Genomic DNA, 23,123 nt, shown 5'->3' with positions numbered 1-23,123 from the left:
GCCAGCAGTTTGTGTGTTCTCACAATTTAGGACTCAACATTGTTAGTCCATATGAAAGAGCCGTTGCTGATAGCGTAGCTGAGGTTGACCAATCAGACAGCTTAGTTCCTGAGGAAAGTAGAGTCACTGCGAATGAGCTGATGGCTTTTGTGAAAAAATCCAAAAATATGAAGGCCCCCGGTTTCGACAACACATTCAACATTGAGCTGAAACATTTGAGTATTCGCTCATTTGTCTTCTTAGCTAAACTTTTTAACAGGTGCTGGGAGCTTGGTTACTTCCCTTCAATGTGGAAGTTAGCTAAAGTTATCCCAGTTTTGAAACCGGGGAAAGATCCTTCCTTTTCCAAGAGCTATCGGCCCATCAGCTTACTCTCTGCCCTATCCAAGCTGTTTGAAAAGTCAATACAAAGGCGAATTCTTGCTTTCGCAGATGAACAGGATATATTTCTGGAAGAACAGTTTGGGTTCCGGAAAGGAAGATCCACCATCCACCAACTCACAAGGGTTAACAACGTTATCCAGCAAAACAAATCAGTGACCAAAACGACTGCCATGGCAATATTGGATAATGAAAAGGCATTCGATAATGTGTGGCACGATGGACTGGTGTTCAAACTGCATCGGTATAATTTTCCCATGTATCTTATTAAAATTATCAAAAATTATCTTGCAGATAGAGCATTCCAGGTTTCTCTGAATAATGCACTTTCAGAAAGATTTACTATTCCTGCTGGTGTACCCCAGGGAAGTATCCTAGGTCCCATTCTATACAACATTTTCACATCAGACATCCCACCTCTTCCAGGTGGTGGTGTTCTGTCACAATTTGCTGATGATACTGCCATTCTTTACAAAGGTCGTGTCATTAATGCTCTGAAAAATAAACTACAGACAGGTCTGGACGCTTTAACAGAATATTTTACAAGCTGGAAAATTGTGATCAATGCAGCAAAAACTCAGGTCATCTTGTTTCCACATTCAAGATCTCCAAAACTTGTTCCATCAGACGAATGCAGAATACGATTCGGTGATGAGGTCATTCAATGGTCCGATGAAGTTATCTATCTAGGACTCACCTTTGACAGACATCTGATATTCAGGTCACATGTTGACAAAATCGTTCAAAAATGCAGCATACTCATTAGGTCTCTGTATCCGCTGATTTGTAGAACATCTAAACTATGCCTGAAGAATCAGATGGCTGTCTATAAACAAATCATCTACCCCGCAATTGAATACGCAGTCCCTGTTTGGCGGGGTTGTGCACGAACACACAAACTTAGGCTTCAACGCATTCAAAGTAAGATCTTAAAGATGATTCTAAATCTACCCCCTTGGACAAGGACTAGTGAAGTACATGAGATGGCCTCACTGGATATACTAGAACAAAAATTCGAACAATACTGCACGAAATTTGAAGAGAGGTGCTCAATCTCTGAAATACAAATAATTCAAAATTTGTACGTATTAGGTTAGGGATAGTTATAAGTAGGTAGACATTTTATAAATAATTAAAATAAATATTATGATTAAACATTAGTATGTAAAACAAGAGTAACTAAAACACCTATTATTAATAACGAATCGTATGAACAACAAAGATGAAAGGCCAAAGGGTCAAAACACTTGTACTGTAAAATGTTGATGTAATACACAAAAATAAGATTAATAAACAGATATTTATGCAAAAAAAAAAAAAAAAAAAAGGTCGCATCTCTCATTCGCTTGCTGGCCATCGAGGCGAGAGGACCTTAACCAGCAGCAGCAGCGAGAGTTAACCAGCAGCGACGGAGAATGCACCTTCTGCGTGGTTAATAAAAACCTCAAACGCTCAGGTCGCATCTCTCATTCGCTTGCTGGCCATCGAGGCGAGAGGACCAGCCAGCAGCAGCAGCGGGAGTTAAACTTTCCACCAGCAGCGACGGAGAATGCACCTTCTGCGTGGTTAGTAAAAACCTCAAACGCTCAGGTCGCATCTCTTATTCGCTTGCTGGCCACCAAGGCGAGAACCAGCAGCGACTGAAACTGGATTCTGAGTCTGTTATGGGATCTAAATTTAGGTCTTGAACTCAGGGTCCAGTTCTCTATTCCAGACTTCTATTCGGTTCTTCTTAAAACCATAATAATACTCCTAAAGGATTATGCGGAATTTACTTTACTGTACCTCTATACAACCCATTTTTTATTCATGGCGAAAAATCGTCTTCAAATTTCAGAGCTTAGTTCCGGAATATGAGTTTAGAATTCAGAGTCTGCGTGCTGAATTGGATTCTGGAAAATGATTGTAGTTCTAGAACTAAAATCCAATTGAGTTCTGAGTCTGTTCTATGTTCTAAATTTAATTCTTGAACTCAGTTCCAGTTATTAATTTCAGAATTCTTCAAATCGGTTCTGTTTAGAACCATAATAATACTTCCAAAGAATTATGCGAAATTTTACTTTTCTGTACTCTATACAGTCCATTTTTAAATTAGTTGTAGTTTGTAGAACTTCCTTTTGATTTGCTATATAAAATGCACAGCACCGACTCGGAAGCCATTCATTTCGAATTTGGCTGTCGTTGTCAACGTATCGATTATTTTATTATAAAGAACTATACTGCTTATTTCATAATATTTAATTGCGTTTCAGAATGATTAATGTAACTAATCTGTAATCTAGTCTAGGCGCATCGTTTAAAATTCTAGTAATGAAAGAGGGGGAAGTTGCACAATTCAAACAATCGATCAACTACCAATTCGAATTCGGAAGTATAAATAAAGCGTGTCATATTCGTATTCACGACATCCAGTTATGTCTCTGACATTACACACCCGTACTTTTTTTACGCGGATTTCTGAAGTTACGCTGTTTTTTACGCGGATTTTCGAAGTTACGTGGTTTTTCTTACGCGGATTTCCGAAGTTACATGGATTTTCGAAGTTACGCGGATTTTCGAAGTCACGTAGTTTTTCTTACACGGATTTTCGAAGTTACGCGGTTTTTTTCTCACAGATTTCTGAAGTAACGCGTTTTTTCATGCGAATTTCCGAAGTTACGTGATTTTTCTTACGCGGATTTCCGAAGTTACGCTGTTTTTTTACGCGGAGATCCGAAGTTACGTCGTTTTTCTTACGCGGATTTCCGAAGTTACACGGATTTTCGAAGTTACGCGGATTTTCGAAGTCACGTAGTTTTTCTTACACGGTTTTCCGAAGTTACGCGGTTTTTTTCTCACAGATTTCTGAAATTACGAGTTTTTTCATGCGAATTTCTGAAGTTACGTGATTTTTCTTACGCGAATTTCCAAAGTTACGCGTTTTTTTATGTGAATTTCCGAAGTTACGCGGTTTTTCTTTTGGGGATTTCCGAAGTTGCGCGGTTTTTACGCGGATTTCCGAAGTTACGTGGTTTTTCTTACGCGGATTTCCGAAGTTATGCGGTTTATTGTGTAAATTTCAGAAGTTACGCGGTTTTTCCACGCAGATTTCTGAAGTTACGCTTTTTTTTCAAGCGAATTCCCGAAGTTACGTGATTTTTCTTACGCGGATTTCCGAAGTTACGCTGTTTTTTTACGCGGATTTCTGAAGTTACGCTGTTTTTTACGCGGATTTTTGAAGTTACGTGGTTTTTCTTACGCGGATTTCCGAAGTTACACGGATTTTCGAAGTTACGCGGATTTTCGAAGTCACGTAGTTTTTCTTAGACGGTTTTCCGAAGTTACGCGGTTTTTTTCTCACAGATTTCTGAAGTTACGCGTTTTTTCATGCGAATTTCCGAAGTTACGTGATTTTTCTTACGCGGATTTCCGAAGTTACGCTGTTTTTTTACGCGGAGATCCGAAGTTACGTCGTTTTTCTTACGCGGATTTCCGAAGTTACACGGATTTTCGAAGTTACGCGGATTTTCGAAGTCACGTAGTTTTTCTTACACGGTTTTCCGAAGTTACGCGGTTTTTTTCTCACAGATTTCTGAAATTACGAGTTTTTTCATGCGAATTTCTGAAGTTACGTGATTTTTCTTACGCGAATTTGCAAAGTTACGCGTTTTTTATGTGAATTTCCGAAGTTACGCGGTTTTTCTTTTGGGAATTTCCGAAGTTGCGCGGTTTTTACGCGGATTTCCGAAGTTACGTGGTTTTTCTTACGCGGATTTCCGAAGTTATGCGGTTTATTGTGTAAATTTCAGAAGTTACGCGGTTTTTCCACGCAGATTTCTGAAGTTACGCTTTTTTTTCAAGCGAATTCCCGAAGTTACGTGATTTTTCTTACGCGGATTTCCGAAGTTACGCTGTTTTTTTACGCGGATTTCTGAAGTTACGCTGTTTTTTACGCGGATTTTCGAAGTTACGTGGTTTTTCTTACGCGGATTTCCGAAGTTACACGGATTTTCGAAGTTACGCGGATTTTCGAAGTCACGTAGTTTTTCTTAGACGGTTTTCCGAAGTTACGCGGTTTTTTTCTCACAGATTTTGAAATTACGAGTTTTTTCATGCGAATTTCCGAAGTTACGTGATTTTTCTTACGCGAATTTCCAAAGTTACGCGTTTTTTATGTGAATTTCCGAAGTTACGTGATTTTTCTTACGCGAATTTCCAAAGTTACGCGTTTTTTATGTGAATTTCCGAAGTTACGCGGATTTCTGAAGTTACGTGGTTTTTCTTAAGCGGTTTTTGTGTAAATTTCCGAAGTTACACGTTTTTTTTACGCGGAGATCCGAAGTTACGCTGTTTTTTTACGCGGATTTCCGAAGTTACGCTGTTTTTCTTTTTCGGATTTTCGAAGTTACGTGGTTAAGCAAATTTCCGAAGTAACGCGTTTTTTTAAGCGGATTGTCGAAATAACGCGTTTTTTTACACGGATTTCCGAAGTGAAGCGATTTTTTTCACGCGTTTTTTGCACGGATGTCCAAAGCTATGCGTTTTTTCACACTGATTTTCGAAGATACGCTTTTTTAAGCGGATTTCCGAAGTTACGCGGTTTTTAACGCGTTTTTTTCACGGATTACCGAAGTTAAGCGATTTTTTTCACGGTTTTTTTTTCACGGAATTCTAAAGTTACGCGGTTTTTCGCACGAATTTCCGAAGTTATGCGTTTTTTATGCGTTTTTCACGCGGATTTGTGATCTGAAAATTAAACATTTAGAAAATAAAATAAATCGGTATGCGGTCTTGTATGAATTGCATCAGAATGTGGAATTAGATAACCTGTAAAATTCATAGTTTTTTTGTGTCTTCTTGTAATTCAGAAGCATGTAATTCTTTTAATCGCGGGAACTCCAAGATCCTTGCTTTTGTTCCATATCAAAACGCAAGCAATCGCTGGCAAATTTGTAGGTGGATGACTCCGAATGGTGTTTGAAATAAAGTCACATCGAGCAATGTCTCCAATTTAGCATCTGAGGCCGAACGTTGTCGTGATGAAAACTGATGGACTCCAAAGGTGGGTAATCCGGTTTCGAAGTGTTCAAACTAACTAGTTCCTCAGAAGAATGAGTGAACAGGAGCTTTTTTTTATTAGATAACGGTTTTCGAAAGACATATAAATGTTTGAAATCGATACGAGTACTTTCTTATTGATTATTACCTGCAGGTTTCGAAACGGTCACAGCCTTCAATAGTGTAGTAGAATTTTCATTTTTTTACGACATTCAAGAAATACACAAAAGTGAGCGATTGTTAGTACTAAGGGGGTGATTTTTTAAGAGGTATAGGATTTGATTTTCAAAACAAAAAACACAAAAAACACTTGAGAAAATTGATCAATTCAACCAGAAATGAGCTTCGTCGCTGAATACAACTTTTCGATAAAAAAGTGGATCTTCGTCCAACTTTTCCAGCGCCCATTCATGATTAAATTATAGACCAAACTTAAACCATAGTTTGACAATGACACAAGACACGATTCACGCGTGATCTGTCAAAAACAGTGTTGCCAAAAAGATACCTGCAAAAAAATGTCACAGAATTCACTATTCCTGAATTTGTTTCCAACGAAATATATTAAGATGCTTTTCATCATAAAATTGCTGAATATCGAAAGAGCGCTTTATGGGAAATATTTTATACGGTAGAACTGTCAAACTCAGAACAATTTTTAGCAATATAATGTTTTACCCATCGGTAGTGGACTCATCATATTATGGTATGTTACTCGTTTCAAATAAACTTGACCAGTATGTGGTTTGACCATTCGAAAGTAGTTCTTAGCATCCGAGGCGGTTACTCGCATTCAGTTCAGAACTTATTTGCTTTTTTGCTGAGCTCCGGAGATCTCGATGTTGGCTAGCATGGAAAAATCACGTATAACAGATTAGTCAATTGAAAGAGATTATTTTTTTCATAAGTCAGTACATTTTTCGATAGAATATATCCATTTTTCCATCCTACCGACAGCCGCATTGAAGTCGCGCCATTCAAATCTGCTGGAAGCTAGAAATAGAACCGATGTCAGAGCCGCATTAGTAAGCCGGAGGATTGACGGACGTCACTCAAAATATTAAAACTTAATAATTTAAGACATTGTTCTTTGCTTTGACAAGCATTCCATTCCGAAACGGCCTCCTCCTGTTGTGTTTCCATCACTCAATCGCACATTGAATCAATCTTCCGCACATCGGAGAAAAACCTCCTCCCCGAAGACTGCTGCATGAAGAACATAAACACCAATCATCTTCCTCGGCGTAATTTTCTGCCTTTCTGCTAATACTTTCCGGCGCACTCCGGAAAGATGCAACAACGAAAACACGCGACCAAGTTGGTTGTAAACAATCTCGAAGACAAAACACGTACACGCGCGCGTACATAACCTCAACAAGAAAAAAAACTCACCACACACAATACGCCTGCTTGGTTTTGGATGCACCGCGCTCTCGCTCGTTGCACGCGATGAAGAGGTGTCGATCGGAAACGGATATAGAATGCATTTTCTTACACTGTTTCCAACACCACCCCCTGCCACCTTCCCATTCCACCATGAGAATGGCAGCAGTGGGAAGAAAACCTTTCCTCTAATCGCTTTTAATTGAAACCATAATAATTTTCCCTTCGTTAATGATTGTGGTCATATTTTTTGATGCGCGCACTTCCTCTTCTAGCAGAAGAAACAACATCAAGAAAGCACAAATAAACACAAATCATAGCAGGCAGTGCAGGCTGGAAAGAAGGAAAGCGGCAGCAATGTTTACAACTGTCAGTCTTTGCCTTGCAACAAGACCGGAGCACGTGTCCGGAAGGAAGCCACATTCGAATGTTTGTACTCATGGGCATATTATTATTTTTGTTCTTTCGTTCTTTCCAGGTTACACATCCCTGCACGACCGAAGCAACAGTTCCCCGCCGCCGCTGATCCAGTCGTCCAGTCAGCAGCAGCAATCTGGAGCTGGCAGCGGTAGCGGTGGTGGTGGTGGAGGAGGAGGCGGCGGCGGTGGAGGTAGCAATACTAGCAGTAACAATAGTACCAGCACCGGTAACAGTCAATCTTCGTCCTCTGGAAACAACGTCAGCAGCGGCGGAAGTAGTACCAACAACAACAACAACAATAGTATGTCCTCGTATCTGTCCTCGATGGCGGCAGCGGTGAGGAACGCCAATAGCAATAGTGCAAACAATACCAACACCAGTTATCCTAGCAGCAATAGTGTGAATACCGCTTCGACAACGTCCAGCAGCAGCCAACATCCGCAGATGAAGGAAGAGCATGAACCGAACAGTTTTATCAATATCGATGATTTACCGGTAGGTCAACCAAAGACACAATGTCTCCTAAACCAAGTTAACCAATTATGCTTTTTTTACAGAACTTTGGTGTTGTCCCGGGTCACTACGACGACCAGGATCAGTACCACTCGTTGCCACAGCCCGAAACGCAAACACCGTCGCACGGTTACCTGGAAAACAGTCCGGAATTCTACTCTGCCATCCAGATGGAACAGAAGTACATGGCACCGCACTACAAAACCGGTCCGTACACGAGCCGAGGCGGTCGGTATCATCAACCACATCATCACAGTGGTGGCGGTGGCACCGGATCGGGAGCAGGCGCTGGCGCCGGATCTCAGAACAGTCACCATCACCACCACCACCACCAGCACCATCATCCGCATCACGACGGGTATCATGAGTACAGTTCACCGTACGACACACCCCCATTCCAGACCGTTCCCAGTAACACGACATCACCGCAAGGTTCGGCAGGTAACAACAACGATGGAACCGGTCTGGGAGGGCACATGGATCCATGGAGTCAGTTACACCACGCCGGACAACACCCGGGTCATCCGGGAGCACACCCATCGCTGTTGGACTTTCAGCATCCTGCCTATATGGGCACGACGATGGGTTTCGATAAAACGATGCTAGGCAGTTACGGAGCGCAAGGTGGGACGCCCTGTTTTACCGGATCCGGACCGATCCAGTTGTGGCAATTTTTGCTGGAACTGCTCACGGACAAAACCTGTCAGAATTTTATCTCCTGGACCGGCGACGAATGGGAATTCAAACTGACCGATCCGGATGAGGTAAGTGTGTCAATCTTAATCCCACCTAGTGGTGGGTGGTGCCCTTGTGAAGCCTTTTTCTCACTACTGTTCATGTGAGCAGTTGATGCACGCTTCTTTTTTTTTTTGAATTGGAATAACAGTTCGGCTGAAAAGTTCGTATCGTTTAATAGAAACACACTTTTTTCTGCCAAAATTCGTTTTTATTATTCAACATAATTGCCATCAGAGGCGATACAGCGATTATAGCGATCTTCCAACTTTTCGATACCATTTTTGTAGTACGATTTGTCCTTTGCCTCAAAATAGGCCTCAGTTTCAGCGATTACCTCTTCATTGCTTCTAAATTTTTTACCAGCGAGCATTCTCTTGAGGTCTGAGAACAGGAAAAAGTCACTGGGGGCCAAATCTGGAGAATACGGTGGATGAGGGAGCAATTCGAAGCCCAATTTGTTCAATTTCAGCATGGTTTTCATCGACTTGTGACACGGTGCATTGTCTTGATGGAACAAAACTTTTTTCTTCTTCAAATGAGGCCGTTTTTTTAAATTTCGTCCTTCAAACGCTCTAATAACGCTATATAATAGTCACTGTTGATGGTTTTTCCCTTTTCAAGGTAGTCGATGAAAATTATACCATGCGAATCCCAAAATACAGACGCCATAACCTTACCGGCCGATTGTTGAGTCCTTTCACGCTTTGGGTTCGGTTCATCGCGTGCAGTCCACTCAGCTGACTGTCGATTGGACTCCGGAGTGAAGTGATGGAGCCATGTTTCGTCCATTGTTATATATCGACGAAAAAATTGGTTTTATTTCGATATAACAGCTCCAAACACTGCTCAGAATCATCAATTCGTTGTTGTTTTTGATCGATTGTGAGCTCACGCGGCACCCATTTTGCACAAAGCTTTCTCATATCCAAATATTCGTGAATAATATGTCCAACACGTTCCTTCGATATCTTTAGGGTGTCAGCTATCTCGATCAACTTCACTTTACGGTCATTGAAAATCATTTTGTGGATTTTTTTCACGTTTTCATCGGTAACAGCCTCTTTTGGACGTCCACTGCGTTCATCGTCTTCGGTGCTCATATGACCAGTACGAAATTTTGCAAACCACTTACGAATTGTTGCTTCGCCCGGTGCAGAGTCTGGATAACACTCATCAAGCCATTTTTTGGTATCGGCGGCACTTTTTTTCATCAAAAAGTAGTGTTTCCTCAACACACGAAATTCCTTTTTTCCATTTTTTTCACAATAACAAAAGTTGCTTCACTCAAAATGCAATATCCCACAAACTAATAATCACGTGCCATTTGAGCCAATTTGTTCTGAACTGAAAATGGTATGGATTTAATTCTAGTGGCGTTCTCTCATAGAAACGATACGAACTTTTCAGCCGATCTGTTCGTACAGTAAATCCTTTGTAAGGCCTTAAATTACATTGGAACCAGTGCCGAAAATTGAAGTCGAATTTTCAACGAAAGAACCACTTGAGATGACGCCGATTTGATACCACAGTAACTTAGCCTATATTGCCAGTTAATTTCCGTTCATAGTCCAATGGACTTTCTTTTTACTGGACTACCAGCGAGAACCTCGCTGTGTTGCAACGTCGAGTCGTATGAGTACGATTGGAAATATATTCTTTCTCTTTCTTTTTACTCGATAAAACGTTCTCACTCGTACAGAATTTCACTGAAAGACCGAATTCAATCCAATAGCTTCATTTTCGTTTTTTTCACTTTCTCATTCGTAAATGATCTCATTCAGAACAAACGAAGAGAAGAAAAGGAAGCATTTTCGTCATTCACTTCAACGGAAGAGAGTATCAATGCCAAAGTCGCTCGTTTCCCTACGACAAGCCGAAACCAAAATATCGATTGTGGGGTAATTAAATTTGGTAAATCAAAATTATTACTCACCACAGTTTCTTTAAAACTCTTTGGAAACCAAAACTACTATTTATAAAAAAAACACCAACCGGTAAAAATCATTGTGAATCGATTCTCTGTCATTATCGATTCTCGAGGCTTCGGTTGAATATCGATACTGCATAGCCATTGAAAACCGAAAATGATTTTTCTTTTGCCGTTTTTGTCTATGACTAGACATGGATGTCGTTCTCATAATTCTCCTTAGCGTAGCTAAGAGTGACATTTATTTTTAGTATTTTTTATTGCGGTTCTGATTGGAACAGTTTTAGCACTGTTTCACAGAGTTTTCACGTTTTATACATCGTCACATTGGATGACAGTTTGAAATTTTAAACCTTTTGTGCCCTATAATTCCGGAACCAGAAGCCAAAAACCACTTCGTTTGGCCATCAACTAATAAGACCTACGTTCTCTGCACAGTCACTCTAATATCGGAGAAGAACATTTGTAATATATGTCATCATACGATTCCGAAAGTGGAAGTCGGGTCTAAATAAATCTAAGTTCTATTTTGGAGTAACCCCCTATCCCCGGTACTTATTGATCCGGAAATGGGGAACCGATTTGGTCGAAATGAGTTTTTTTTTTGATTATCAACAAACAAGATCTAGGGGACGGTAGAGCGTGATGGATAAGTCGATACCTTTCACGCAGCCTGTCTGGGTTCGATTCCCAAACCCCGTGCCGCGCATAGAGTCGGGAAGTTTTTCTGGCCCAAAGGGGTGAATGACTTTTAAGGTACAATCTCTATAATCGAAAAGGCGCAAATTCGACTAAACAATTTTTGAATAATTCGCTTCTGTTGGCGTTCTTATGAAAAAAGAAACTGCTTCAATCCGCCTAGACCGATGAGAAAATTGTCACATTTTTATTTCTTGCACGAAAAATAGTGCGGAAAACAATATTTTCACTCGGAATTCTTTATACCGTTCTAAAGCTACAATATTCAGTTGCAAAAAGGCATTCGGTTTGAGATACATATCCTCACTTATACGGTCGTAACCTAGTTCGGAGTGCACCAACCTCGAAATCGAAAATATTTCAAAATGGGTAGGGCGAAAATGGACAGTCACATTTTGACGCAGGAAACAATCAGACATGACCAAATATTTTGTGTAAATGATTTCTTCTTACCCTTTTGATATCTCTCAACTGTTTCGTACATGAAAAATATCATTTCATCTAAGGATGGCTTTTATCGTATCAGAGAACGCTCTTCACACGATTCAATCAGTGCCATCAAAGAGAGACGGATATCATCGCAACAACAAAACACCGGCATGGTTCATTTAACATAGAATGGACACCAGTGCGAGAGCGAATTTCCCTCGATGACCTGTCTAAGAATCAAATGTTAGCACGCTGCTGTGGAGATTTTCTCTGAAGCTACAAACGGTCGCTTTTTCTCGTTTCGCGATCCGATTCTATACGGGCCAGTTGATAATTGCGATAGAATCATTTTACTATTGCCGCTATGTGCATTTAACCTTTGTATATGTTGTATCTATGAAAATAGGGTTTTGAAATATTGCAACCTAGTATGAGAATCATCAAGTCGAATCATCGATTCGAATTTATGCGATAACTGTCAACTTGTGATTCTCTCTTGGCAAATTCCACACAGCGCCGATCATTGCAAAACTGTATCTATTTTGATAAGGGCCGTGAAACACTCAGAGCATGAAGTGGAGCGAAGAAATGTAGAAAAATTCTCTCACAGTTCATGCATTGAGAGACACGAGTTCTTGTAGCATCTTCTACCGGATTGAAAATGTGGTATACGAGGTCTGTTCGAAAAGTTCCCGGAATTTTTTAATTGCGCGCGTCTGGAGAGTCCGGTGGTCAAAATTTTTTTTTATTGTGTTGGTACATATGTCCCTAATGTATGGTGAAATTTTCAGCTGTATTCATTGTTTACATTCTGTCTTGTAGCGGCTGGTGTAGACGTGTTTTTTTGAGCTCGGCGATTTTTGTTAGTTTAAACAATGGAAGAATTGAAGAGTCAAAGAATTTGTATTAAATTTTGCGTGAAAAATGAAATAAAGTGTAACCAAGTGTGCGAAATGTTACAGAGAGCCTACGGTGAGTCTGCTATGAAAAAAACAAGTGTTCACGAGTGGTATAAGCGTTTCCAAGATGGCCGCGAAGACGTTGAAGACGACGAACGCTCCGGTCGACCCAGCACGTCAATAATCAATGAAAATGTGGGAAAAGTGGAAAAAATAATTATGGATGATCGCCGAATCACAATTAGAGAAGTTGCTGATGAAGTTGGCATATCAGCTTGGCTCATGCCATCATATTTTTTCAAATGTTTTGGGCATGAAACGAGTGGCAGCAAAATTCGTTCCAAAACTGCTGAATTTTGATTAAAAAAACAAACGCATTACCATCGCTCAGGAGCTGTTAAACGACGTCAGCGACGATCCAAAATTACTTGAAAGGGTCATAACTGGTGATGAAACATGGGTGTACGGTTATGATGTCGAAACAAAAGCACAATCGTCCACGTGGAAGCACCCAACGTCACCAAGACAAAAATCGCCGAGCACAAAAAAACACGTCTACACCAGCCGCTACAAGACAGAATGTAAACAATGAGTACATCTGAAAATTTCACCATACATTAGGGATATATGTACCAACACAATAAAAAAAATGTTGACCACGGGACTCTCCAGACGCGCGCAATTAAAAAATTCCGGGAACTTTTTGAACAGACCTCGTACAATATAGATAAATATCGAGCAGCTTCTGTCAAATTACCGGCAATCACCAACACTGATTTCATCTTAAAATATCTGATTTTGTTGAAGAAATATGAAACGAGATACGAAAAAAATGCGTGAAATAAAATGCAATTGTATTTGAATTAAGATCAAAACTTAAGTGAACTAAAAAAACGTTTCACTCATAATCTGATTTACTGTCTGGCTCATGAAAGCAATTAACGCATGTTAAATTGCTGTTAGTTGTGCGCAATGTTGCTCGAATATCAGAAATGTAACGAACGCCAATGATCATCGTTCGCTTTCCTTCGCCTCGAAATCGAAACTTCTACATTCATCATCCTGTTATTCTGGAACCGGCAGTCACGTTCGAATAAAATTCAGGAACTTTGTATGCAATCACAGGTCGTCAATTCTCACAATGATCATTGCTGAGATAGGCAAAGACTTCTTGCTAAAATCCCGACAAAAAACGAACACTAATCAATAATAATTTCTCTTACAACAGGTGGCACGACGGTGGGGTGTTCGCAAGAATAAGCCAAAAATGAACTACGAAAAGCTTAGCCGAGGCCTGCGGTACTACTACGATAAAAACATTATCCACAAAACCGCCGGCAAACGTTACGTCTATCGTTTCGTGTGTGATCTTCAAACTCTGTTAGGGTAAGTCTCGTAAAAAGCAAACCAAAGAATCAACCTCAATCTGGAAAACAGAAAACTAATCAGTGTTCATTCTATTCACCCACAGATACTCAGCCAAGCAAGTACACGATATGGTTGACCTCAAGCCGGACAAAAAGGACGATGAGTAAGCTGCGCTGCACCGAGTAACCTTCCCCATTGGCTAGCTAGCCCTCTAGCCCTCTGTCAACCGACACCAAAACATCGTTTTCGAAAGTAGGCCAAAGCGTGCTTCTTGCTCAATCGAACAAACGTGAGGAGAAGTCCTTCTACCTCCGAGATCGTGCTTCCATCGTTACAAAAACAACAACAACAACAACAACAACAAAACAGAAATGTCCTCCTCCTGTTTCTTCTACTTGACATTCGGAAACATCAAACCAAAATCGTACTTCAGAGCTAGAAGGTCCAAACCCAAAACCTCTTACAAATAGTAGTAGGCTGTGGCAGTGAACGAAAAACAACAACAACAACAAAAAAGTGCGGTGCCTCTCATCTGCCACGCACATCACTATCAAACAAAAAAAATACCCGCCAGCCAAGCCAAATCCAAGCAGGCGCGTTGTAAATACCATAAAAGTGACATCAGATTTCCCGATCTTTTCTAGTGTAGTAAACAAATTGATTCGATCGACTAATTCGAAGAATCGAATTTGAAAGCGTACTCTCACTCACCACTCACTCTTTCTTGTGTAGTAAACGATTTACCCGAGGCCTTTTGCCTTTGGCCAGAGCAGAACTACAATTGTTGCAAACACCAATCATCATCATCATCATCATTGTCATCTTCATCATCATCATGATCAGGATGATCGGTGGGGAATCGTTGAAAAACAAGCGAAACTTAATTCTACTTAAAAAAAAGTTGTAGAGAACACAAAACAGTCAAACTGGTGCAATTAAAGCGAACGGCTTTAATTGATCGATCGTTGTTTTGTAGAAAGAAGAAAAAGAAGAAGTGAATCGTGCAGTGTCTGCAGGAAGGAAAGCAAGAAACAAATTTTATTTTATTTTTTTAGTTAAAGCAAATTTTTGTGAAGCTTTGTGATAAGTTTTTCATTACTACGTTTTTTTTTAAATAAGATATTCCTTCTACGTAATGTACGATTACAATATAAAGTAAGATTATTGAAATGCGAAAGCAAAATGAGATATAGAGTTTAGGAAAGTCCTCCCCCAAATTAGAGGAATACGAGAGAGAGAAACAGTATAAAATAAATCGTATCGTCTTTGTTCTTTGTAGTTAAAAACCAACTGCTATTCAGTGAAAGCAGACAAAAATTAACAAGCAGGGCTCGAACGTCAAAAAAAAACGGGATGAAGCGTGCCTGCGATTAGTGTGCGAAATTCAAATCGCAATATGCAAATAAAAAGAACAAGAGGAAAAAAGAAACGAATTCAGAGTACTATCATTAGAGCTTAGTTTGCTGTTTGTGTTGAACCGTTGTGCGCGTGTGAGTCCGTGCATGTAGGATGCTGATCCTTTTCGCTGTACAATAAAAATATAAGGTACAAGCGAAGCTGTGCAGTAGAGTGTTAAGCAAATAAATGAATAAATAAATATATTATTGTAAAAAAAAACCACAAAAGTCGATCAAAAATACAGCAAAATAAATAAATTGTAGCTACTAACCGTGGGTCTTACAAACCAGTTGTCGTATGTAGGAGCCCCGACCTGGAAGGATTCTTAGGGTCAGTAGAATCGTAGCACCACTCTGAATCGACTGCGAAGTCTGTTGAAACAGAAGGTGGTCAAATTCCACTACAAGAATGTAACACCAAGGCTTTGCTTACTAACCGTGGTTTTCATCTAAAAACCAGCAAGAAAAGTACACAATTAATGACGGATTTGTGCCTATTTAACACTGTAGAACGTTGCTCAGATGAAAGGGTATTACTACGATTCGAAGCAACGGTGTTGAAAAGCATTTCCAATTATTGAATTATGCCGTACTATCAAGTTCTTGTTGTTTTAAACTTTTTCAAACGCCCTTATTCTGAATAACGACGTATTGATTTTTCGATCGAATCATAGCTACCTTTGATTTTGCTAGCGTTATGGGGAATACAAATAAAATACGAGGGAAAAAACGATACGACGTTATTCAGAATAAGGGCGAAAAGCGTGCAAGTGAAAAATCGCTAATCATCGTTGCGTGCGATTTTGCACGCATGAATCACAATTGTATGCAAGCTCGAACGCAACAGCCAGTGCCAATGTTCCAGATTTATCCTCATTACGATAGACATTTTATAACAATCCAGATTTTGTAGATTTCACCTCACATTCAAATTTTCTGCATAAAAAATACCAATTGCCTCTGTTCTATTTGAATAAATACGGAATAAATTGTTTAAAAACTTCAAATAAGTAGAAAACAATGGAAATAAGAGCCTGCAAAGACATTGCGCCACACTATACGTAAAAAGTACATACAAGTCTAGGAGTCTGGCATCACTGGCGACGAGAATTCCTGTCAGTTTTGCCCACTGCAGTGCCGATTCAAAAGAAGATGGCGCTAATGATCATGTAGATTTGGCAACTAGCTGGCGATACTTTTAACTACACAGATATAAGAGAAAAGATATGTTACTTATTAAGATTCTTTACCTGGAAAATGTTAAACTTGCTTTACCTGGAAAATGTTACTCATCCTAAATAGTGGCATTAATACCGTTAGGCTTTTCTTAGCAAAAAATTGATATTGCTCAATACGTTGTTTCTAAGGCGACTTCAGTAATAAGTGGAAAAAACGATCGCAGTAGGCGTGCGCGTAGAACGTGAAAAATTTAGGCTCCGTCAAAATTACTACTGGTGGAAACTGTTTACCGCGAAACACCAAAACAAGGTCGTTTACCTTTTTGGTCTCCGGAGAAATTTCACTTCACCACTTTTGGCGAACTGTGCAATATTAAACTTTTAAACACTATCACCCCTATTCTGCAATCCGACGGATTTGTGATACGAACGAATCTACACTTTCGTTCGAGTTCGAATTTTGCATTCTTTATTCCGTTCGACTTGTATGATTCGTTCGGGAACACTTGAAATTTCGAACACTAACCATCAAAGCTGTCAACACTACTTACACGTTCTATATTATTTATATTATTCATTTCTTAGTAAACGAAACCGTCACTCTTGTATAAACAAATTAGAACGATTCTAAACCGAACATAAGTAATACGTACGCAAGTCGATCGAGTAATGTTCGAAAATTTAACAACTCGAACGAATGAAATTCGAGTTCATACCCAACTCGAACGGAATGCAGAATGGAAATTGCACATTCGATCGGAATATTTCGAATCGATCGACGTATAGAATAGGGGTGTATATTCTAATGAATCCAAAGAAGAGAATATATATAAAAATGTTGGTTGGTCGACTTGATGATCTTGGCGACGGCAGACGGGATGGGCACTGTCTTCAGGGCGGCGGAACAGCAATGATTCTTCATATGCGATGACCAGGATGTCCGGATGAAGCAGCAACTTGGTCTATCTGTAGCGGAGGTCTAGGTTCCGATACGGAGGATGACCCAAAGAGCGGTACCGTGCACGAAAACAAACTTTTCATTCTTGGTTCCATCGTGCACCATGGTCGTATCGCTAGCTTAGAGACAATCTTAAACCTCACATCTACCCAAATCTCCAAACATTATATGGAACTTTCAGGAAAACCTGGAAAGTGGAACATAATATGGAACTGTTGTGAATGCATGGAAAGTGAAACATATTTGTTTACTTTTAGGAACACCTGGAAAGTTGAACATAAAGTGGAACATTGTATGGAACTTTCAGAAACGCATGTAAGCGCTTATTTAACCAAGAACGCATGGAAAATGAAACATAATGTGGAACTTTCAGGAACGCATGGAAAATAGAACAATATATGGAACTGTTGGGAACACCTGAGAAGTGGAACAATATATGAAACACCTGGAAAGTGGATCACAATATGGAACTTTCAGAAATATCGAAAAAGTGAATAATTATATGGAACAATTCGGAACGTTTAGAAAGTGGAGCATTGTATGGAACCGATACTAGAACAGACAGGAACATAAGGTAAGTGCAACAGTATGAAATATCTGAAGAAAGCGAACACTATATGAAACGCCAAACAAACAAACGCCACTTATTCCTGTACTTTCTACTTTTGTCTATGTACTTTCCTTTCTGCTCTGGTTCTTGTGCCTTTTGAACCTGTTCCTTTACTTATTTCCGTAACTTCGGCTCTTGTTCTCATACTTTCTGCATATGAGTTCTGTTCTTGTTAATGTTTGTTTCTGGACTTGTTTCCGCACTTTCTATTCTTGTTCTTTCTGTACTTCCTGAATCTGTCAATTGTTATTTATTTAATTCCTTGTTCCTTATTTTCAATCGGTCCCGACTATTTCATTTCCTTTTTCTGTAATTCCCGGTCGTCCCTCTTTCAATGTCAGATTTCAACTGTTGTTTTTCTGTTCCAGTTACGGTTGTTCCTTTCAGTACTACATGATCCATTATCTGTACGTGTTCCTTTTCATATACTTTCTGCATTTGTTCCCGTACTTTTTGCACTCGTTTCTGTACTTGCCGGGCTTTCTGTTTTCATCTCGATCCTGTTCTTTCTGTAGTTGTTCATGTTTCCAGTTGTTACTCTAGCCGCTTAAAAAAAAACGCGAAAACTGATCATCTGACGAGAGAAGTTTCATTTTCTGTATGATAAAATTACATAATCTGTCATTTGCCAAGCAGTAGTTGATCTACACGAACAAGGTAGTCCCGAAAATGATTGACGGTTGTACACTTTCCACTCAAAAGTATTCGCCCTTATTCTGAATAACGTCGTATCGTTTCTTCCCTCGTATTTCATTTGTATTCCCAATAACGCTAGCAAAATCAAAGTTAGCTATGATTCGATCGAACCACATTCGATCGAAAAATCAATACGTCGTTATTCAGAATAAGGGCGATTATATCGCTATTATTATATTTTAATTTCCTCTATCCATCATACGATAGTTTGGTTACTAGTAGACCCTGTAAACTTAGAGAGAACTCAATCTTCAGCTACGTCATCGCACTATGAACATATCATGTCAATTGCATGGCTGCGCAGTCCTGCTATTTTGGGGCGCACGAGTTTGAAATTTCGACGTGAACATTTCAAAAGGGCCTTAAAACAATTGACAGATTCTCTTTGTTTACTTTCTCTTTCGATTATATCTGCGTTATTACGCAATTGTTTGTTACATGTATGATACTATTACAAAGCTGGAGATATTTTCTTTTTATTTATTTATTTATTTGGGAGCAGGGAAAAGCCCGCTGGAGCTGAAATTTACAATCTCTCTCTCCAGCAGGCATAAAACCTCCTCATCTTTTTATATCAACAGATTACAAAGATCCAACAGATATACTGCTTAATACTAAGGGCTTAAAGTAAAATTATTCCCGGCGAGGGTCAAGATTGACTGGCCGGTGACGTTGAGGGCCGCATCCTGCTGTCCGTGAGGGTCCGCGGGAAAACCCCCAAGTCACAAACACTCGGCGGGTGTCCGGCATGCTGGACATCAAAGAGGGTAGCCCTCTGAGAGTGGCAATGCAGGAAAAAAGGAGAGAAAAAGAGAGAAGTGAATATTGTAGTAAATGGAATTACGAAGGGGTGGAAGGGGGGGGGGGGGGGGTGGTGTTTCGAAAGAAGTAGAAAGCGGCAAAAGATCTAGTTAATTGTCACAAAAGATGGTGAAAAGATGAAGAGGGGGGGATGCAAAAAGTATTAGTAACATCATAAAGATCTAGTTAGTTCCGAAGAAGATGGTGGACAGCCGGGGAATCGAGAGAGTCGAGCGGATGTTAGAAACAAACCTAATGGTGAATATTATTTTTGGTTGCGTAATCGATAGAGAATGGAAGTAGGCTTACTGAGGGAGCACTAAACTAAACTTGTGGATTAGATACTAAATCACCCTAATGCTAAATCTAGAATTTAAGTATTGGAGTTGGAAGGACTGTTTGAGATTGTGTTTAAAAAAAATTGTTTTATGGTATTGCGAGACAGGGTAAAATCAAATACATGAGCACATCGATTGAATAGACGACACATACTGGAGAAAGGTTCATTATAGCCATAATTAGTGCGAGCGGTTTGAATTCTCAGGAATTGATGAGATCGAAGATTTCGAGAATGAATATTTAAATTTAGTTTGCCTAACAATTCGGGGCAATCAATTTTAGATTGTAACAGATCTGACACGAATATTGCCCTGGAGAGATCTCGGCGATCAGATAACAGGTGTAGATCGATCAGTTTACAGCGTTCCTGATAGCTTGGGAGGTTGTTGGGATCTCTCCAAGGAAGACTACGAAGAGCAAAGCGAAGAAATTTGCGCTGAATAGCTTCGATGCGATTGATGTCCAGTTGATAATAGGGATAATTCTTTCATTCTATACGCAAATTTGTTAAGTGGGCGTGAAAATTTAGGTGTTTTTAACAGAAGAGAAAGTAAACAAAGAGAATCTCTCATTGGTTTATGTGCCCTTATGAAATGTTCACATCGATTTCTCTCCCCTATTTCTGTGTACGAGATTCGATGCGGACTTGATAATAAGATATCTTTGATGCTAGATAACAGAAATGCAAATTTATTTTTTTTTGCAGGTATAAATTTCCACAGTGAAAATATGTTTCAATACTTTGTGAAGCGCCGCAAGAAGTTCTGCCCTTCGAAGAATAAATTCGAGAAGCGCGAGCTCAATTAAACGGTCCACGTGCTGAGCTAGTATTAAGAGCTCTGTTAGCGAGAATGTTGTTTGTCACGATCAACACTAGTTTTACTTACTTTATCATCTGCTCCATCTCAAGTTGTTTACAATGGTCACGTTTTGATAGGGATAGTGCAGATGTGTCCACTTCACTGGACTTGCAATCACTTCAAACGACGGAACTCAAACTGAATGAATGAACACAACGGATGCCACTAGTATCGAAAGCTGCCCAGTTGCAATCAGTTAGTCACCTGCGAAGGTACGAATGATGAGTTCCTCCTGGACACGACCGCCCTCCGTCGATTATCCACGTGTTTGGCTTACTTTCGAGGCGCGTGACTTGGAAGAAACGGGGAACGACGGTCATCGAACGGTGAAGTATCGCGTTCAGGATTTGCCGGAGGATCGCGTCGACGATGCGATCGCTCACATGCAAACACACTTCCTTCGCGGCGAACCGATGTGCAGCATTGTGGGCTTGTTCAAAGATCCGGTGGCACTTGCCGAATTTGCTGAACTTTGGCGGAGCATCGCCGCTCAACGGTGTGCGGTCGTTTGCTTCCGAGAGGGATCCGATGAAATCGTCGGACTCAACATGTTGACTGTGGTTTCAAAAAACGACCCAAAGGAACAGATGGTATAATCGATTGTTTGTTTGGTCCGGAAAAGACCATTTTTTAAACGTTCCTGATTATTACAGTTTAAAAGTGATGGTTTGAAATTGATGTACGACTGCTACGTGGGACTACTGAAGCAGTCCGACATCTTCGGACGGTACGGAGTAGATCACTACCTGTCGGCTTGGGGACTGTCGGTTCATCCGAAATATCGCGGACGGGGTGTGGCAACGGAACTGCTCCGGGCTCGGATACCACTTTGCCGTGCGATGGGACTGCGACTGACGGTGACGCTGTTTTAGCAACCCGGCTCCCAGATTCCGGCCGCCAAGGTTGGATTCTACGACGAGCTGGTGGTGACCTACCGACAGCTGGCCGAACAGGGTTTCCCGGGGTCCCGTACGAGTTCAACAAGCTAATGACCATGAAGGTGGATTAGAACTGTGTATTTCGATCGAATCGGATCGAGTGACTGCTTTTGTATGGAAAATTTAGAATTCGATCGAGATACAGAATGGAAAATTTCGTATTCAATCGAAAGAACCCGACTCGTACAAAATACGGAATTGAGGTGAAAAACACAGACTCATGAAAAACCAACTCAAATTACACTTAAAAAAATTGAAAAAATAATGTGAAATGGGTAGGGTCTAACATTTTGGAAAAATCATTATTATTTTCTTTGTCTTTGCTTATAGTAAAACATTTCAAGAAAATTCTGTGAAATGTTCAAGCCTATCGGAACAAAACTTTGGAAGTTATGGGCCTTTACCAAGACCTCGGCACACAGGCCCTTAGAGTTCTGCTTCGATTGACGATTGAAAATTTGACAAAACATTCCTGAAATGTTATACTCTGACAAAATACAAAGAAAAAATATGATTTTTTTTAGTGTTTGACCCTACGAGCTCCTCATAAAAAAAAATTGTTTCCTTCGATTTTATAGACAGTGAACTTTGAATGCTTTTTTCTCGAAAGCAGGTTTTGAAAGTCCGTGTCCAACGTCATTCGAAAACTACTTCACCATTTTTTTTTTCAAATTTTGCACACACTTTCCACATGTAAAATACCAAACCCCAACGTTTTCATTTCCGGTTTTTTGTTACTTAGGGGAGGTTCTACAGCTACAAAATGGCGGATTCCTTCACCGGCTAATTTTTTAAATATTGTTTCACCAAAATATTATAATGAAAAAATAATTAATAGGCATAAACATTAACTAGATAACACAAAACTGTCTCCGACCATATTGATAAATAGAGGGTGGCGGTTCTCATTTGAGTTCTCAATTATTACCAGCAAGTTGAAAACGATAATTTCGACTGTTTGAAATGTATTGAGATGCGTTTCGAAATATTAAAACTGAAAGAGGAACAATTAATTCATGTTTATTTTGTAAATGATATTTCAGTTATCATGACTGGTTTACCTTTCATCCATTATCTTGAATCAATTCGAATGTTTACATGAATCTCACTTGAAGGCTGCTCTCTCATTGAATTGAAAGAGATATTTTGTTACTTTAAGAGATAAACGGACGATGGTTATATTGAGCTTCGGTAGAAAGAGAAACGAATGAAAGACGGGATGATGCCCATTCGGTGTGACAGCGAAGGTTGTGTGTTAGAATGTAAAGTTTACTGCAGTAGCGTGATCGCCATTGTGTGTCCACACATTTGATGTCAATTGAATTGAATGACGTTTTACAGTACTGCTAATGTTTAAGCTGACGAAACAAGTTTCGGCCTGCCGACCGTACAGATTGTGGTAATTTGAAGGGGAAAACGTTTATTTTTTACCCCCAAATATATGCTACGCGCAATTTACTGGATTCAGTTTCAGAAATTATTTCCAGATTTCTTAATCTGCGTGCCGGAGTTGAATTTAGTTTATTCGGGTTCGGAATTCAAGTTCAGATAT

General features: G+C 39.9%; 2 protein-coding genes across 4 annotated transcripts in view; both read left to right on the top strand.

Moving 5' to 3' along the window:
* The window catches only part of LOC131432378 (ETS-like protein pointed), a 351,236-nt gene extending 335,783 nt beyond the window's left edge, over window positions 1-15,453 (top strand). For all 3 annotated transcript variants that reach the window (XM_058598615.1, XM_058598617.1, XM_058598624.1), the window contains 4 exons: window positions 7,280-7,716; window positions 7,779-8,498; window positions 13,655-13,812; window positions 13,898-15,453. In XM_058598615.1, the coding sequence (XP_058454598.1) occupies window positions 7,280-7,716; window positions 7,779-8,498; window positions 13,655-13,812; window positions 13,898-13,961 (1,379 nt within the window). In that variant the 3' untranslated portion in view covers window positions 13,962-15,453. The remainder of the gene's footprint in view (window positions 1-7,279; window positions 7,717-7,778; window positions 8,499-13,654; window positions 13,813-13,897) is intronic.
* A 5,323-nt stretch (window positions 15,454-20,776) lies between these two features.
* On the top strand, window positions 20,777-21,725 carry LOC131432368 (uncharacterized). The gene is made up of 2 exons (XM_058598605.1): window positions 20,777-21,223; window positions 21,287-21,725. The coding sequence occupies exons 1-2, from the start codon at window positions 20,852-20,854 to the stop codon at window positions 21,503-21,505; spliced, it is 591 nt and encodes a 196-aa protein (XP_058454588.1). The 5' UTR covers window positions 20,777-20,851; the 3' UTR covers window positions 21,506-21,725.
* The last annotated feature ends 1,398 nt before the right edge of the window (window positions 21,726-23,123 follow it).

The sequence above is a fragment of the Malaya genurostris genome, chromosome 1 (genome assembly GCF_030247185.1).
Source record: "Malaya genurostris strain Urasoe2022 chromosome 1, Malgen_1.1, whole genome shotgun sequence".
Taxonomy (NCBI): Eukaryota; Metazoa; Arthropoda; class Insecta; order Diptera; family Culicidae; genus Malaya; species Malaya genurostris.
The sequence above is the reverse complement of the archived record's forward strand: the minus strand, read 5'-3'. Positions and strand labels throughout refer to the sequence as shown.

Bases quoted from the DNA above. Each gene is read 5' to 3' on its own strand.
- LOC131432368 (XM_058598605.1), top strand. From the start codon at position 20,852: ATGATGAGTTCCTCCTGGACACGACCGCCCTCCGTCGATTATCCACGT. The intron at 21,224-21,286 runs GTATAATCGATT...TGATTATTACAG, and splicing joins ACGACCCAAAGGAACAGATG to TTTAAAAGTGATGGTTTGAA.